Source organism: Cydia strobilella, chromosome 22 (genome assembly GCF_947568885.1).
Source record: "Cydia strobilella chromosome 22, ilCydStro3.1, whole genome shotgun sequence".
NCBI classification, from domain to species: Eukaryota; Metazoa; Arthropoda; class Insecta; order Lepidoptera; family Tortricidae; genus Cydia; species Cydia strobilella.
Genome location: NC_086062.1, coordinates 11,435,546 through 11,453,056, shown reverse-complemented (window position 1 = coordinate 11,453,056; position 17,511 = coordinate 11,435,546). Strand labels below are relative to the sequence as shown.

The 17,511-nt window shown below is 36.4% G+C and overlaps 3 protein-coding genes across 4 annotated transcripts in view; 2 read left to right on the top strand and 1 right to left on the bottom strand.

The window, feature by feature from the left end:
* LOC134751511 (transcription factor EB) overlaps positions 1 to 5,244 on the bottom strand; it is a 192,156-nt gene extending 186,912 nt beyond the window's left edge. The window contains exon 1 of one of the 2 annotated variants that reach the window (XM_063686938.1): positions 4,817 to 5,244. In XM_063686938.1, coding sequence (XP_063543008.1) covers positions 4,817 to 4,977 — 161 coding nt within the window. In that variant the 5' untranslated portion in view covers positions 4,978 to 5,244. The remainder of the gene's footprint in view (positions 1 to 4,816) is intronic. The other variant, XM_063686936.1, reaches the window with a different exon arrangement.
* A 652-nt stretch (positions 5,245 to 5,896) lies between these two features.
* Positions 5,897 to 7,519, top strand: LOC134751523 (small nuclear ribonucleoprotein G). Its single transcript, XM_063686961.1, has 3 exons — positions 5,897 to 6,037; positions 6,693 to 6,840; positions 7,344 to 7,519. Exons 1-3 carry the CDS (start codon positions 6,006 to 6,008, stop codon positions 7,392 to 7,394), a joined length of 231 nt encoding a protein of 76 aa, XP_063543031.1. The 5' UTR covers positions 5,897 to 6,005; the 3' UTR covers positions 7,395 to 7,519.
* A 1,502-nt stretch (positions 7,520 to 9,021) lies between these two features.
* LOC134751525 (solute carrier family 12 member 9) overlaps positions 9,022 to 17,511 on the top strand; it is a 50,790-nt gene continuing 42,300 nt past the window's right edge. The window contains exons 1-2 of the mRNA XM_063686963.1: positions 9,022 to 9,200; positions 12,978 to 13,106. Of these exons, the coding sequence (XP_063543033.1) occupies positions 12,992 to 13,106 (115 nt within the window). The 5' untranslated portion in view covers positions 9,022 to 9,200; positions 12,978 to 12,991. The remainder of the gene's footprint in view (positions 9,201 to 12,977; positions 13,107 to 17,511) is intronic.

Below are 17,511 nucleotides of genomic sequence, written 5' to 3'. Positions count from 1 at the left end.
TCCTTCAGATGCCTATTGCAAGTTTTGTTCCACTAAATTAATTAATAATTCGTTATCAACCATTTTGAAATAAGCACGAAATTACAAAGAAAGTACGAGCGATCCCTTCAGAAAGACGCTCGAGTACTATAGACGTTTGTTCGATTGCTGTTCGATAAAAAACGTATAACATCGTGCCGTGAATGAAAAAAAAAATGAAAAATATATTTATTTTGCACACAAAGATGGGAATTTGCAGATGGAGTATACATGAGGTCCAGGTTGCGCGCATACAGCGGTACATTTATAACAGTATGAACAGGGGTCCCCAAACTAGGCATTGCCTGTATCTTGGGCGACCAGTTAGTGGATTAAAAACTAGATGAAAAAAAAAAGTATGTCTAAAGGTGAAGATAGGTGCTAATGCTAATAACCTTAGCTACTAGGGATGAAACAGAACTATACTACGCGCCACTGCAAACCGAATACGAAGTTGATTCGATTTGCTTGACAAGTCCGGTGAGTATCCGTTTAACCGTATAAAGAATGTACGTTTTTTTTCAGTACACACACCGTGTGAATGGTTCTATGAACAAAGTATGCGCCACTATGCAAAAAAACGTGCAGGACAATATCGTGTGTACGAAGCCTTAGTTTCAGATAAATGTCTTCTCTCGAACGCGTTTAATTTCATTTAATGATTCTAATTTTAAATTTAAATAATAAACAGTACAATGACATCGGCTACAAATAAACCTACGGAGATAACGATAAGAACTGACATCTCAAGTCTGTCTACATCATGTGATAGTCTAAGTTTTCTTTAATACGACCCACTTATTATTATGATATAATATATGTTAGGAATATCCCTAGACAGTAACATAAACTGGAAAAAACACATAGAAATAACTAAAACCAAAATCTCAAGCTTCCTATATGCACTGTACAACCTTCGTAGGACAACAGACTTAAAAACTGCTCTATCGGCCTATCATGCATTAGCACACTCGCGGTTAAGTTACGGAATCATGCTGTGGGGCAACAGCACAGATTCCGAGGATTTATTTGTCATGCAAAAAAAATGCGTCCGAATAATGGTTGGCATTCAATGCCCTGAAAGCAGCAGACCCTATTTTGAGGAACACGGGATACTGCCATTGCCGTGCCAGTATATCCTATCATTAGCCATATATGCGTGGAAATATAAATATTTATTTAAGGAACCAAATAGTGTCCGGAGAAAATATCAGCTTGTTATCCCCCCTTCCAGAACAAAAATGCTATCCAATAGCCCACAATATACAGCAATCCGGGTATACAATAAACTGCCAAACAAAATCAAGTCGCACAATAATTATAAATTATTTTATAAGGCAATCAAGGAATTTTTGTTACACAAATGCTATTATTTATTCTTTAAATGATTTCTTAAATGATAATTTGGAATAAATTGAATTTCATAATAATAATGTAAAAATTTGTAATTGTAAAAATATTAATATTGGGATAACTTTATGATAAATTATAATTTAATATAATTTAAGCTGGTGAATAATGTATAGCTGTTAAAATATAATTTAGACTAAGTATTATTTAAGTAACTATGTTGCTATGCCCTAACGGGTGCATGTTGTAACCTAAGATATAAATAAATATTAAAGTTTAATTTCGAAAAAGGAGTATTTTGTTAACATGATTAAATAACTAAATGCCCCAAACGTCAGATTGCGTTATCAATGCGCTACCGGTGCAATTTCAACGATAAGAAAGGAGAGCAAATGCGATATATTTATATTTTTCATTTCTCATGCTCTGAAAGAGGGTCGTTGTTGTTCTAAAAGTTGTGCAGAAAATTATACGTATCTGCACTAGAACGTTTTACGTTCGAAATACGATTTTTCTAATTTTTATACTATAAGCAATTGAAATTTGAGTTTAAATGGATTTGTTATACAATTTGCAGTCTGATATTTGACTCTCCATTCCATAAATAACGATACTTTTGCCATTGTTAATTGAAAGTACCCTCAAGAAATACTATAAAAATGTATACTTAGTCATATATTTCAAAAACACATTCATTTTACTTTCCTCGTATTCGAAATGAAAAGTAGAGTGTTTAACTCGGGTGAAAGGCATCATTTTAGCCCCGAGCTATTAGCGCTCTCACTGCGTTCGAGCGCCAAAATACCTCGGCAGCATTGAAGTGCCTTTCATCCCTTGGTTAACAATTTACTATATTGTTTATTGTTTATTATTGTATACATGTACAGTACAGTGATGCATCAGAATACATGGATCATCTTAGGAATAGTATATAAGTACCTCTCGCGTCTAATGATGGTCCCTATGACAGATAGTTTTTATAATAATTATATAACTTTCAAGTAAAATATCCGACCTAGACATTTTTTTAAACTTAGCACACTATATTTATAAATTAGCGACCCGTCCCGGCTTCGCACGGGTTAAGGATGACTCACGCCTCACGCTAAAGGGGACCACTGACTATCAGTCCGCCGGACGATATCGGCCTGTCAGTTAGAACAAAAATTTGACAGTTCCGAACAACTGACAGGCCGATATCGTCCGGCGGACTGATAGTCAGTGGGCTCCTTAAGCCTCCACACTCGTGCGCGAATCGCGGCATTTATTCTGTGATAGCGGCGCGAAGCCGCGAACGCGAGTGTGGAGTCGAGTTCGCAGATCTGCGAAATCGATGCCATACTCGCGTTCGCGAGCGTAGGGGCTATGATAGGGGGCTCTAGACCGGGCCGGGCTCGGGCCGAGGCGTTCGTCATGTCATTTTCTATGACGGCTGGTCGGTGATCAATCACACTGATCACCAATGGGCGGCTGACGGATGCAATATGGTCACGAAAGCATAATATGGATAAGCCTTTTTTTAGGGTTCCGTACCCAAAGGGTAAAAACGGGACCCTATTGCTACGGGAACCGTGATAGCTAGACAGTTGAAATTTTCAGAGATGATGTATTTCTGTCGCCGCTGTAACAACGAATACTAAAAAGCACGGAACCCTCGATGCGCGAGTCCGACGCGCACTTTGCCGGTTTCTTTTATTGCAAGTGTAATGAAAAACATTATGTGTAACTCCGGAGCTAAAAATATTGCAAACCCGAGTCTAATTCACTCCAGCCTGCGGCTGTCGTGAATCTGTGCACCTCGTTTGCGAGATTTTACTTAGGTACTCCCCTCGTTACACAATGTAGGTACTAGGTATAACACGTGATAAGTACTACGTAAACAAAGGAGGTCAAAAGTATGATAGACCTTAGACTTCACTAAAAAGACACTGCATGACGTCGCTTCCCAGGCATTCAAAATCGTATTCCAATTGTAAACTAATGAAAATAAATAAAAACTGCATTACTAAACTGAAAACTGGCATATATACTAAGAAAAACCGGCCAAGTGCGAGTCGGACTCGCGTTCCAAGGGTTCCGTACATTACACAATTTAAACAATGTATTTTTTATGTGAAATGTCTTTAAAAAACCCGTAGGGGTCGGATCAAAAACGAAGTAATTAAGTCCGACTCACGCTTTACTGCACATTTCTAATAGGTTTTCCGGTGATCTATAGGTAAAGATCTATTTTGTGTATTTTTTTCAAAAATTTACCCAGTAGTTTTGGAGATAAAGGGGGGGGAATGGTCATTTTTTGCCTATTTTCTTAGAATAACTTCTAAACTATTTATCTTAAAATTGTAAAAAAAAATATTTCAGATTCTCACAATGAGCTCTTTCATTTGATATGTATACACGATATAGTTTGACAAACTTTATTTTTTAATTTTCTCATTTACCCCCCAAAAGTGGCCCCCGTGGGTAAAATTAATTTGTTAACGTTACATGTCCATCTTTGGGTCACAAACATGCATATGTGTACCAAATTTCAACTTAATTGGTCAAGTAGTTTCGGAGAAAATAGGCTGTGACAGACAGACAGACAGACGCACGAGTGATCCTATAAGGGTTCCGTTTTTTCCTTTTGAGGTACGTAACCCTAAAAAGAATAATTAGTTAAGATTTATATAGTACCTAGTGTTTCTACTTGAAATAAAAACAAAAGTAATTATAATTGTATTTTTTCTTATTTACTCGTAAATCGTAATGCAGTTGTTAATTATAAGATGATTAAGATGTAATGTTTTGAAAAGATGTGTCCCGCCGAATGTTTTGCCGGTCCCATATTGAGATACCCTCCTCCAATTGAGGGGGGATTTCAATCTTCTCGAGGCAGAGGCGTAGGGTTAGAGCCGGCGTAGCTTTATTTGACGTTCATAAGCGCATTGTAATATGCCTACTTGAATAATAAACTATCTTTATCTTTATTTTAAAAAATCTGCAAATAATTTAATTTGTTCTAATACTTCTAATAGAACTGTATTTGTATTACTGTTTTAATTCTACGTAATGGCGCCCGTAATTTGCCAAAATGGCGGGAAACTCGAGTAAAAAAGTAAACATATAATGTTACCCGACCTAAAACCAAAATACCTCAATCCCCATTGCTAAATATTTGTTCAAACTCTGGGAACTACACTAATTACATTATAATGACCCGTTTGACGATATGTAAAGCAATAATTAACCGAGCTACTCAGACGTCCGGCTCTCACATCTTGTCTATAATGTCTAGTGAAGATAAACAAATGCACGGAACGGGGGACTTGCCAAAACCAGGTTTCAAGGTCGCGGGCGCTGACTTCAGAGAAATTGTTCCTCATTCATTCGCAGTGCCAAAAATATTCATCTGAGCAAACTTTATTAACTTCATAGGATTGAGAGTTAAAGTTAGACTAAAACTCACCTTTCTGTGATCGGCACAGCTTTCGACTTAAGTTCGTAGAACATAAAATCCTGTTGCTGCTGCGCCGCAGTCATCTCCTCCAATATCTTTTGATCACCGCCGTAGTCGTTCGTCAAAAGTGAGGCGAGATCGAATCCCATATCAATCCCAGACTCATCCATTTTTGAGCGAAAACACAATCACAAACTTCCACTAGGAACTGATATTACCTATATAAAATCACTTAAGTCATTTTTAGGACATAGAAAGTCACTGTTTACAGAGATACCTCACAATCAGCATCCTCCCAGCAGCTGTCTGTAGACTTGTTGCTATTGTATCTTCTTGTTTATATAGCTATGTACCTACATCTACCACATGGTTTGTTTTTAGGTTTGTGTTGGGACGTGTGACTAAAATCCTACCAATTTTAGCATAGCAAATTTATAGCGTAAGCGTATGCGAGACGTAGCTCTACAAATGAGTTGTGTAACCGATAAGACACCATTTTCTCAGTGGCAATATCACTTTCTAAATATTATGATTCGAGTTTATTTTATTTTATTAAGTTTAACACTGCAATTTAATATTTTGTCGCTTTCAACAACAACTTTCCCAAACAATTTTTTGCTATCGAAGTACCAACTTTTTTATCATTTTTATCAGTAGCAACACCAGGAAAGCACGGGAATTGGGGTACATTCACATTCTTTTTTCCGTTAATCGAGTTGTTACACCACTGTAAGAATAAAAAAATTATATTTACAGACGACATGTAAAATAACTTATAAAACAAGTTTTGAGTAAAATTAAGTAAGTAGACATTTTTTGTCTTCATGTGCAAGCAAAAAACTTTGTTCATTTTGAAACAAATTATAAAGGTCTATGAACGTTCCTTTCAGTTTAAGTGTGACCAGCTAAATAATAAAAGTTGAGCGAGTTATAATTATAATATTTTGAAATGAAATCGATTAACTCTTATAATCGCAAAAAAACCATGTTTTGATGTAATTTATATGAAACCTTAATTTTTCAAAAATATTACACTCTCTATCTATGATTTTTTCCACTTCTGTCACATCACATTCTCATATGGTCACACTAAATTTCCCGGTTTGTGTTGTTTCGTTCACTTCGTTGTTTGGCGAAAACGTTTTATTAAAGAAGAAACTAGTAGTTTAATTCTTTTAACAACCAAAAAAATTGCAAAATGTCGAAAGCACATCCTCCAGAATTGAAGAAGTAAGTAAACTACTGCTACTATTGGTATTTTTCTTAATTTCAAGTTGGCGTCCTAGTCCTACACGCCGTTGTAACCTAACATATCTATGTTTTGCGTTTTTAGGTTTTAGTCTACTGTTTAATGCAGTTTATAATTTAGTAACATATTTTATACTTAAATAAACTCCCGTATTTCGCTTTTTGACAGCAAATTTAACACATGCCATTCGTTCCTTACGAGTTCCTTACGAAAATTTATTCTGCCGGGAGTTTCGATATCTCTTTTCTAAACCTACATAGGTACTTATTGTGTAATAACTTAACTTTGATGTCACTTTAACTACATCTGTAACCGAAAATGGATTTTTTATTCAAAGAATGCTAATGTCAAAAATGTTTTTTTGTTAAAATAAAAAACTAAGAGAAAATTAATTGTTGATTTTCTTGAAAACAAAATTAGCAAATATGACGTCACACCAGGGATATAGGGGATAGCCAAATGTGACCAGGTGTGACATGGAGGGTGGGAGGGGTCAAAAAATCTTCAAGTTGTGTGTGATCTAATTAATGGATGAACCCCAAGTATGAATTATGGAGTGAGATTCCGAAATGTCCCAAGAAATAATTATTTCTTGTTATTAAAAGAGAAGTTCCTTAATTATCGTTCATTTCTTAGGTTCATGGACAAGAAGCTGTCCCTTAAGTTGAATGCGGGACGTGCAGTCACCGGGGTGCTTCGGGGGTTTGATCCCTTCATGAACCTGGTGCTTGACGAGTCGGTGGAGGAGTCCAAGGATGGTCAGAGGAACAACATTGGCATGGTGGTAAGTGTGTCATTGGCATTGCATTGATTTAAAATGTAAATTTGTTATGACACTTATTGTAAAAACATTATATGGTGGGTCACAAATGTAACACCTTTCATTTGAAAATATCACAAATAATTAAGGCAGGTTTTAGTGTCATGCGGACCGTCCGTGCAGATCGCTCTGCACCACCAAATTGTATGAGAAAGCTGTACACTCTAAAAACGCTCCCTAAACTTAATACATATTGATCCGGTGCAGAGCAATCCACACGGACGGTCCGCGTGACACTAAAACCCGCCTAACAATACTGCTATTATTACTTCAGCTCATCAGAGTAAAATAAAGATGATTTTTTAATTTACAATTCAATTATTCTTTGTCATGTGGACCTTTTCCTCTTGTTATAATATCTGTTAAGTATCTGGATTGTAGAAATTCTCTTTCTCTGTTCCACAAGAAAAAGGAGTTTATGGAAGTAATATATTTTAATGTTTCTAATTTTCTCTACCTTTTTTCAGGTAATCAGAGGAAATAGCATCATCATGCTAGAGTCACTAGACAGAATATAATTAATGTCTCATTTTTAAGTCCACCAGTACATACAATTTGGTTTGTAATTTTTTTCCAAGATTGATTATGAGTTTGTGATTTTATCTTCAGGCAATAAGGTAAAATAAATACCAGTTCAAAACAATGTTTGTGTTATTTCTATTTTTCTACTTGGAATAGGAAGTCATAAACTCTGAGGGCCCTCAGAGGAAAAGTGAAACAAATCCCATCTTGTGAGTTGTGGGTGTTCATGCTTATGCACTTGTGCATACGTAAAGTGAAAGTTGCAAATCGAGTTTGGGAATACAAAATTAGACATGCCTTACAGGTAAATGTTATTGTGGCCAGAGTTGTGGTGTAGCAAGATTCCTGTTAATAATAATAGCTAAGTTGTCCATATAGCTATTTAAAGAGTTTGTATCTCACGCAAACGCGACATATACGGCCTTTGATATACAAAGACTGCTATAGTCTGGCAAAACAAATCTGTCAGTAAATAAGAACAAAAACTTACCTCCTCCCTTTCTTTTGGTTTTCAAGGGTCCTCCACACTCATGCGCGAAGCCGCGAACGCGAGTGTGGAGTCGATTTCGCTAATTAGCGAACTAGACTCCAGACTCGCGTTCACGGCTTCGCGCATGAGTGTGGAGGGAACTTCAGAGTTAGATCAGTATAAGTATGCAACGATTTTGATAGCACACGCAGTGCAAGTGTTATTTTAAACCATAGAGTAACTTATACTAGAGCGGTACTGTCATAGAAAATTTTGTAACCCCAGTAAATTCACTGCCATCTGTCGATACACTTTAAAACTAAAAATGAAGATTTATAAAAATACAATAAAATGTATTTAAATATGGATAAATGATTTTTTTTATTTGCATTAATTATTTTTATGATTTTGACCCATGTTCTTTCACTGATATGCGTTAAAATTGTTAAATAACAAACGAAACCGTCAACGCCATCTATACGACAGTAGGCCAAAGCTAGTAGCGCCCTCTGAGCGAGAATCAAATTTTCGTGATTTTCGAGGCACGTTTTTTCCTTAGACTGTATCCATCTATTACGGAGTTATATCCAAAGAGTAGTATAAAGGCCTAGTTTCCCCTCTGGGTTGGAAGGCCAGGTGGCAGTCGCTTTCGTAAAAACTAGTGCCCACGGGTTATATCTATCTTTGTTTTAAACGTCAAACTTCTCGTTCGTCACTTGCACTTAAATAAATTAAATAACACTTGCACTGCGTGCTGCGTGTGCTATCAAAATCGTTTTGGCTTTTTGTTATTACTCATTAGAGTCATTAGTTAAAACATTCATTTAGGTATTTAAAAAAAGCAAAACAAAGATTTGGCTTAAAGGACTCGCATCCAGGCCATAATTTGTTAAGAATTTTTTTTTTAGAAATGACAGTGACAGACACGAAAATCAAACGTTCGAGTAGACTTTATATTTACAATTAATATTATATTAATACTTTTTATAAATAAATATGTGCTACCCAATCATACTCGATATAACTTCATGATTACATAAATGTAAATTTTATCAACATTTAATATGTACTAGTGGTTTCTTGTCGTTACAAATAATTTAAAGATTAATTTTACTTTGCTCGAACTTGACACTAACTTACTTCCTGTCAAAATTTCCGACTTTGTATTGTAATTTGTATTATCAATTGAATTCGTATTTCCGTGCGTATCATCGTTCTCGCAAAGATAACAAACAATATTTACACTCGGAAACAAAGCTATGGCTTCAAACTGCCATTATAGCGATGTTCAACAGCTGTACCAATAATTTGACGCCCCATTATTGAAGAAACCGTGAGTAGTTTTTTAGTTGTTCTCCTTCTAACTAAGCGGATTTACAGCCGTTGTCTCACGTAGTTTTTTTCTAATTTAACGCTTAATTAGTTATGCGTGTGTTTTAAGATCTATCAACGTTGAACTAAGAAACTTAAAAAATATATACACACATAAGGAGTTTAAAGTCTAGTGTTTTAAAGTGATGATTTCATCTGTAAGCTAGTGAATTAGGTCACAAAAGACACCGGATAAGCGGTGACTAAAATTGCGAGAGTACTTTGCTCACTTCTCACAACAATAGCACAGATTAAAGTTTTTTTTCTTGGATCTGGTTCCAGTAGGCACTGATTGTACATTGTTATGCCAATTGCTCACATAACTACTGCTTGCTTAGATAGAGCTATGCCAAGTAACTGAATTAAAGGTTTCTCTTAAGGATAATTAAGTTACCAAGTGTTACTTTGTGTCTGAATGTTGGAAAAAAAATATATACTGTAGTAAAATTAGGCTGATCAGTTAGATGTAATGGAAGATATACATTTAAGTGAGTATGCCATGCCAATTTGATATTATTCTCATTAACTAATCCAATTGCAAACAAAAACAACCTTGTAAGTTTATGTCCACTTAAGATCTCCTTAGTCAGACCATAAAATTAAAGTGGGTTTTATAATGTGTCATACTGGGATTGTGGATCAAAACATTGGCTTATGAATCAATAAGGTTTAAACAATTTTTTTTTGTGACTCGGAGTATCCGAAATTATATAGTGTTAGACCATATAGAAATAATAATTTAGGGCTGTGTTACATCTATTATTTGTGACATGGGGTAGACCGAGGCGAATAAGATCACAGGGTGAATCGGATCACGATGAAACATCTGTTGATATCTGAAATATTGCATTGATCTGAACTAGGGCTCCCGGTATCCGTGTTATACGCCGATACGAATACCCGTGTTCTTAAGCCCGGCGGTACTAAGAACCCGGTTTACACGGAACCGCCGGGATTCGAAAACGTTTCGAAGGAACGTTCCCAAGAAACGTATCTCAGACACGTATCTCCGTTTACACGGGTACTTAAGACCGTTCCGAACGGGTCCAAATACTCCGAACCAGTTTGAGCCAATGTACAATGGTAACAAGGTCCACTATTATTATGTTGACTTCAGATGAATTCGTTTGTCGTACGATGTTTAAAGTGAAGCTTTTATTCTATTGCCCCAATTTATTAAGTTGAGATTAAAACCGCGATTTTAATACCGTAAATCGAATTAATTTCCGATTTTTTTAGTTAAATGCCTACAATCCGAAAAAAGTTTCACTTGCATCGTGGTTTCATAAAACCGCACAATTACTTTTTTTTTTTTAATTGTTTTTAACCGTATTGATAAACCATAGGTACTGAGCCATCTTCCTAATCTTCCTATGTTTAATAGTAGGGATACATAATTTTTATTTTAAACTATTTATATCATTTAATAAAACCGATCGCTTCTAAGCTAATTACAAAAATTTGATATCAATCATAGTTTTTTTTTATAATTACATAATGGTATAGTATTTTCGTTAATAATAGGTGTGCAGACAGAATACAATATTAATTAAAAATAACAGTTTAATTATTTCGTGGTTATTTTTATCTCGGATCTATTACTGCTTTGCGAAAACAACAAACCTGCCAACGGTGCAAAAAAGTTATTAGTAGGTACACAAAAGCGGGATTATCGAGTAATTTTACCCAAGAACCATAAAAACCCATACTACCTTGGATAACTTGCGATAATATTGCTAATTACATTAAGATAGATCTTTAAATTGGTAATCATTCATAATTCACTTTGGTCACTTTCGCACTAGCGTTCAGGTAATAAACTTAAATGCGCACGTTGCCGACCGGTGGTCCATCCATCCATTGTTTTCCAATATCCTTTTGTTTGTCATCGTCGAAAACATGTAGGTTCCCAAACTATTATCACAAGTGTCACCGCCAATTAAAAGCTTTATGTCGTTGTAATAAGGTCAAAACATCTGCACAAGAAAATGTTTTCAATTGTTTTGTAGCTGCACCGCACTAAAAAGCGTTTTACTGTGGTAAGAGGTACCTAAAGTAAAAACAATTAGAATTTATTGAGAAGGTGCAATTTTATCAAGTTGATTTAAAGTGTTTATTAATAACTATAGCGACCCGCCCCGGCTTCGCATGGAGAGTCAAGCATAATAAAATACATTCTGTAACAAGTATTCACTTCGGAAGCCTAATCATACTAAGAGTTCAATGTCCATTTATCTGTCACCACTCACTAGGCTGTATCTCATGAACCGTGATAGCTAGACAGTTGAAATTTTTACAGATGTATTTGTACGGAACCTTCGGTGGGCGAGTCCGACTCGCACTTGTCCGGTTTTTTAAAAAGTTAATAATGGGTTAATTATTCTTAAAATATAGACAGACAGCCATCGCGCACTTTTTTGTAGACCAATGAAAGAGAGACAAGTCCACCATACATTGATATCAAATAGATTGGGCAGCGTTTTCGATTAAGCCAGCGTGATTTTTTCTAACTTCATTAGCAAACATCGTCATATTTCTACCAATTTAAACAAAACCTTAACAAAATATACACAAACATTACCAAAGAAAAACTTCATTCATAGGTGAGGTCTGGTTATCGCGAACATACAGACAGACATACGGACCCGGCGGGGGACTTTGTTTTATAAGGTTTACCTACATTATATGACAAGAAATACAATTTCATATCATGTTCTTAAATTAAACTTAAAATAAAGAAGCAAGTTAAAATTGTATTTTTTTATAAATACTTACTTAATGCCAATTTCGAACATTAGTTTGACTTCCTGCCTACATACTGAACTCGATGGTTCTAATATTCTTTTTAAATAGGTACTAGCAGGTTTTTATATTATATTGCTAACCCGCAACGTAAAAAAAAGTAGCTATTTAAAGTGCTATATTAAATACTATACTTTGATAAGAAGCGTGAATACTCTTAATACCTATTGCAAGCAAAAACTACATGCTCAAGAAAGGAGTTTCTAAACCGTTTATTGAATTTCGACTCTATGACCCACGGAATAAGGTTAAATATGACAGGAACTCGTCATGAATCTTTTGTCTATTCATTTGTAGCTGGCGTTCGTTCCTTCGCTACTATCGTCAAGGACGTGTCCGGAGCCACGGATAAATAAGATACGTATCTTCGAATACCCGTTTATCCGTGTACACGGGTCTTAACTACACGTTTCTTAATTAAACGTGTGGAACGGGCCAGAAAACCGTTTACGTATTATTCGGAAACGGGTATTCGAAACGTGTAAACGAAACACGGATTCGACCGCGAGCCCTAATCTGAACACACTAAAATGTCACCGTACGGTTGTTCTCTTATCCTGCGACGTCAGTCGTAAGAAATAGCTTAAATATCAACAGATTTTTAGTCTCATCTGATTCGCCCTGTGATCTGATTCGTCTCGGTCTACCCTACTGTTTGTTTGTCTTTTGATCCCTAGAAAAGGCACAGTCACAGGAGGCTACAGAGCACGCTTTATAAAAAAGAACATTCTAATGAATAACAATTTTTGGTTCTATGTTCTAATATTCTTTGGCTTGGCTTAAAAATTACATACCGTTGGCTGCCTAAAATTCTTGCAAAAATTTAATAGAAGTGATTTTCATCTACACTATTTGTACAGTATAGAAAATTAAAAAAATTGTTCTGCAAGTTAGGGAAGTTTTAACAAGTCAGTAATATTTTAATATTAATCTGCAGATACAAAACCACCAATGGCGGAGCCTCTCAGCCCGCTGTCACCCGGCACAAACCGCGGGGCCCGAGGCTTCATGGGCTCCCTGCGCGCGCGGCTTGGTCGCACACCAGCCCCCAGATCTGCCGGAGAAGGTATGTTGCTGTTAGTAGTAAGAGTATTTGGTCCGGATAGCCTGGAAAGAGTAATAATGACGGGCAAAGTTGAAGGCACGAAACCTCAGGGCCCTCCTCCCACTAAACGGTGTGCAAATTAACGGTAATTTGATTACGGCACCTATGCAATTAAAATTGCACAAGGCCATGCGCTTGGCGAGGAACAGGACCCTATGGAGGAACCTGGTCTTCAGCAGAAGGAAATGATGTCACAATCCTCAGTATTGAGGGACCGACTGAAGAAGATGATTTGGCTCAGCCTGCTGCCAAGCTTACTAAGAGGTATTTCTTTTTTTTTTTTTTTTACTAGCCTAATTTAGTGTAGCCACTGCTGGGCAAAGGCCTCCCCTCGTTTCCTCCACTCGACCCTGTCGAGGGAATATAAAATAAAAAATATCTTCTATGGGATTTGGCTAAAAGGGCATCCAGCATATAGCATAACATCCAGGCCATAAAATTCATAATACAAGGATTTGACAATATTTGTAGGATACACAGGTCATTTTATTAAGAGGCCGTAGTCGATTTTGGAGCAAAAATGTAAAATTAATAGATTTAGTCGTTGAAATTATACACGTTTTGTTACGTAATATCTAAATAACAAGTATTGGTTTATATTAGCACGATTTCTCATCTTGCCTATTAATAATGAGGTCGCGAGCGTGCGTCACCGGTAATGCATGAAGAGAAGGGGCAGTTTTTAAAAAATCATCAAAAAATCATGGTGGTAAATTATACAAATTGATGTATAAGAATAGTTCCAGCAAATGTTGTAGATTGTTTAAGTATCAAAATTACTTTAAAATTAAGTCGATTTTCAGAGAAATCGTCACTTGTTTTGAAGTAATTTCTGGAGAAAATTGATTTCGTCTAACTTTTATTTACACTACTTCAATGTCATAATAATAAAAATGTAGTCTGATATACGTCAAGTACAGGATATGTGTAATACAAAATTACCATGTTTAGCAGTCCAAACTTTACGAAATTTACAAATAAGAGCGACAAAATCAGTGCTTTACGCGCGTTTACCTAAACGTCCATCAGAAAAGCAAACATTACTAATTTAGTGAGTCTGTTTTCAAAAAACTGATCTGATAAAAGGTAAGATAAGAAGACGTGCTAATAGAAACCAGTTCTTGTTATTGCAATTAGGTAACAAAAGGTGTAAAATTTCACGGACAAAATCTATTAATTTTACATTTTTGCGACTAAAATCGACACCGGCCTCTTAACTAGGTGTTTTATAATTGCACACTTGCATGCAAGCTACATTTATGAACTGAAACACAATGTATCGTAACATAAAACGTATGCTGGCGCTATCTGTAAAATACCTCGAACCTCCAAGCCCATTTTAACAAATATACATTCATGGACAAATGTGGAGGAATGCAAAAGTTTATTTACTAATTTGAAATTACTTGAAGTGCTGTCATCTGTAATCCAGTAATTAGACCTTTTTTTGCGTTCCTCTAAATTGTCCATGAGTGTCCATACACGGTGGCTAAAAAATAAGTGCATTCCAATTGCCAGGGAGGTTTTGGGATTATACTGAGCAACTTTTACTATGGGACCAACCCCGAAATCGCGAAATAAATTTGGCTGTTTCATACATTTTGGCTGGTCCATTTTCTATGGGAGGGTAATTTTTTTTTTTCGCGGTTTCGTGGTTGGTCCCATAGTAAAAGTTGCTTAGAATAATACCAAAACCTCCCTGGCAACGGGAATGCACTTATTTTTTAGCCACCCTGTATATTATAAATCAGAAGAAAACATGACCAATGGACAATAATTTAAAACAATGAATCATCTTGACCCGTCACAGTTTAGCATATTCACCGCATGACCGCTCGCGATAAACGCCGTCCGTCCAAACACGACACAGACAAACATAATCAGTGCACCGGGGTCTGGCGCAACGTACAGCCGCGCACGCGCATAGTTCATTGTCTGTGGTTTTAATACAGAAAGTAGTGTGAAAGAATTATTGGTATCTGACGTTCGAAAGGGCCCGTAAATCCAGTCAAAAAACGACCGTCACCGTCTTCTTTTTATTTTTAATCGTTGTACGAAATTTATTTGATATAATAGAGTTCATAAATATATAATTATGTATACATTACTTCATCTTAATACATTGCAATAAGGTGAACAAATATAAACATATTAGATATATTAATAACGGGTCACTCACGTATTTTAAGCCGTTATTAATATATTATGTCTGTGTCTCACGGGAGTTTTGTTATCAAATATAAACATATTTATGACAGACAAAGAACTTTGGAACCGGCTATCTGGAATCAAGGGAATTCAAAACGCTACCCATGAGCTCCATCATCCGGCATATGGAGATGGTGGGAAAAGCTCTTGAGGAGCGGACTGATCTTTCCTAGGGGGTAACTGCACAAAAACCAGGCCCCCGAAAACCATAAGATAAGATAAACATATTTATGAACTTAACTGTACAAATCTTTGGTAACATTTATATCGCACAATATCCTTTTATAGGATACCTTTAATCGTATAGGTATGTCAATTATCTAAAATTTCGAAAAAATGCATCAATCGTTTTTTGTCAGTTGACACATAAAAATTAGTAGTTTTTTTTTTCATACAATTTAGCTATATCAACGGTTGGTCATTCACCCTGAAAATTACACTAAAGTTGTTGATAAATAATTAGGTAGTTTTAAATTTTGTATATGTTTCTCCAGCGCATGAGTGAGTTATCAAAGAACCGAAATATAATAAACTATAAACACGCATGACTAATGAGATTAATATGTGCTGTAAGTGGACACAGAGTTGCGAGATGTCTGAAAAGAGCTCCAATGAAGGTAGGTATTTATTCTAGTACTTAATAGTAGTGGAATTAGTAATTAGAATATTGACCTTTATTCCCTACTTAAGAAATTATTGATTCCCCATACAAACTTTCACCCCCCTTTTTACACCCTTAAGGGATGATTTCGGGGTTAAACTATTCTATATCTCTACCCACATTTCAAACTATCTCCATACCAAATATCATCTATATCGGGTCAGCGGTTTAAGCGTGACGAAGAGGTAACAGCAGACAGACATACAGACAGATACCCTTTCGCATTTATTAATATTAGTATGGATTGTTGTTTATTCATAACAATTTAGGTACTAGTGGCTCTGTGAGCTGTAGACCTCGTGCGTATAGCTTAAAAGTCTTAAAACTGATTTGGCTCTGCCATTTTGAATGATTTCCAAAAACTGATTCGACGTAAACAAATCAGTTTAATCATCATCGAACCTGCTCACAAAACTTCACGAGAATTGGTTGAGAATTGCGATCTGTAGAGGAGAACATCCGGACATATTTTGGCCCAAGCTGAAACGGAGACCTTCGCTGACGCTCGGTCAATAAATTCGGTGGAGGTACTTCCCCAGTTGGGCCCTGCTCTAGATCCCCTGCTCTATTGGTAGGGGCACCTAGCACACAAAGCGAGATGACATTCACAATACCTATCTTTTGGACGTAGTTTAGGACATATCCCGGGTCTAATAATATAAGATACCTTTTTTAGGCCTCTGAGAGACTAGAGGTAAATAGTAGTAGTAGTAATATGAAAGTAATAATGTCCTGTTTTTCATCGCCTTGATGTTTAGCGCAAAAAGCGTGACTAATAAACGGATGTCGAGTGTGAAAATCGGCATTTCTCAACCACCGAGGTCAGTTTAGTGTTATTGTTGAAATCATAATGAATATAGACTAGGCTTGCCATACTTATATTGACCGGGATATAGACCGTGATTATTATTGGTGATAAATATCGGGAGTTCAAAAACAATACAAAAGGCAATCACGGTCTATATCCCGGTCAATATAAGTCTAGTGAGACGTGAGTGAAACTTACCGTGAATCATTCATAATTGTTATAGGCTTGCCATAACTATTATGGGGACGGCAGACGGGATAATAGAGTTGTTGACACATGTTGAATTTTATACCTAAATCTAGTTAAATGGCCGGGACAACGGGACACATGTGTAACTTGTTAGACCGCGGGCCAGGAACAGATTTCCATGACCAATCGCCTCCCGGGCGAAAATTCGTGTAGTGGTTAACGGCTATGTATGATGAACCCTTGTGAACGTCAGCTGCCGCTCCGTTGGTGGGTTGAGGAATGGCAGCAAATAAAGTCTATAAACAAATTTTACTCATCGCCTCCCGCTTAATACTTTGTCAGATGATAGTTTAGATGCTATTGTGAATTAACAAAATCGTCAGCCGATTGTATCACTGTGGAAAGACCGTGTTACGCGTTTCGTTAGCTGCCATTCCTCAAGCGGCAGCTGACGTTCACGAGGGTTCATCATACATAGCCGTTAACCGCTACCGCTATAC

What these genes read in the sequence shown, in the direction of transcription:
- LOC134751523 (XM_063686961.1), top strand. Translation starts at nt 6,006, where the DNA reads ATGTCGAAAGCACATCCTCCAGAATTGAAGAA. An exon ending in CATCCTCCAGAATTGAAGAA is followed by an intron (nt 6,038 to 6,692) that starts GTAAGTAAACTA and finishes TTCATTTCTTAG; the next exon opens with GTTCATGGACAAGAAGCTGT. An exon ending in GGAACAACATTGGCATGGTG is followed by an intron (nt 6,841 to 7,343) that starts GTAAGTGTGTCA and finishes ACCTTTTTTCAG; the next exon opens with GTAATCAGAGGAAATAGCAT.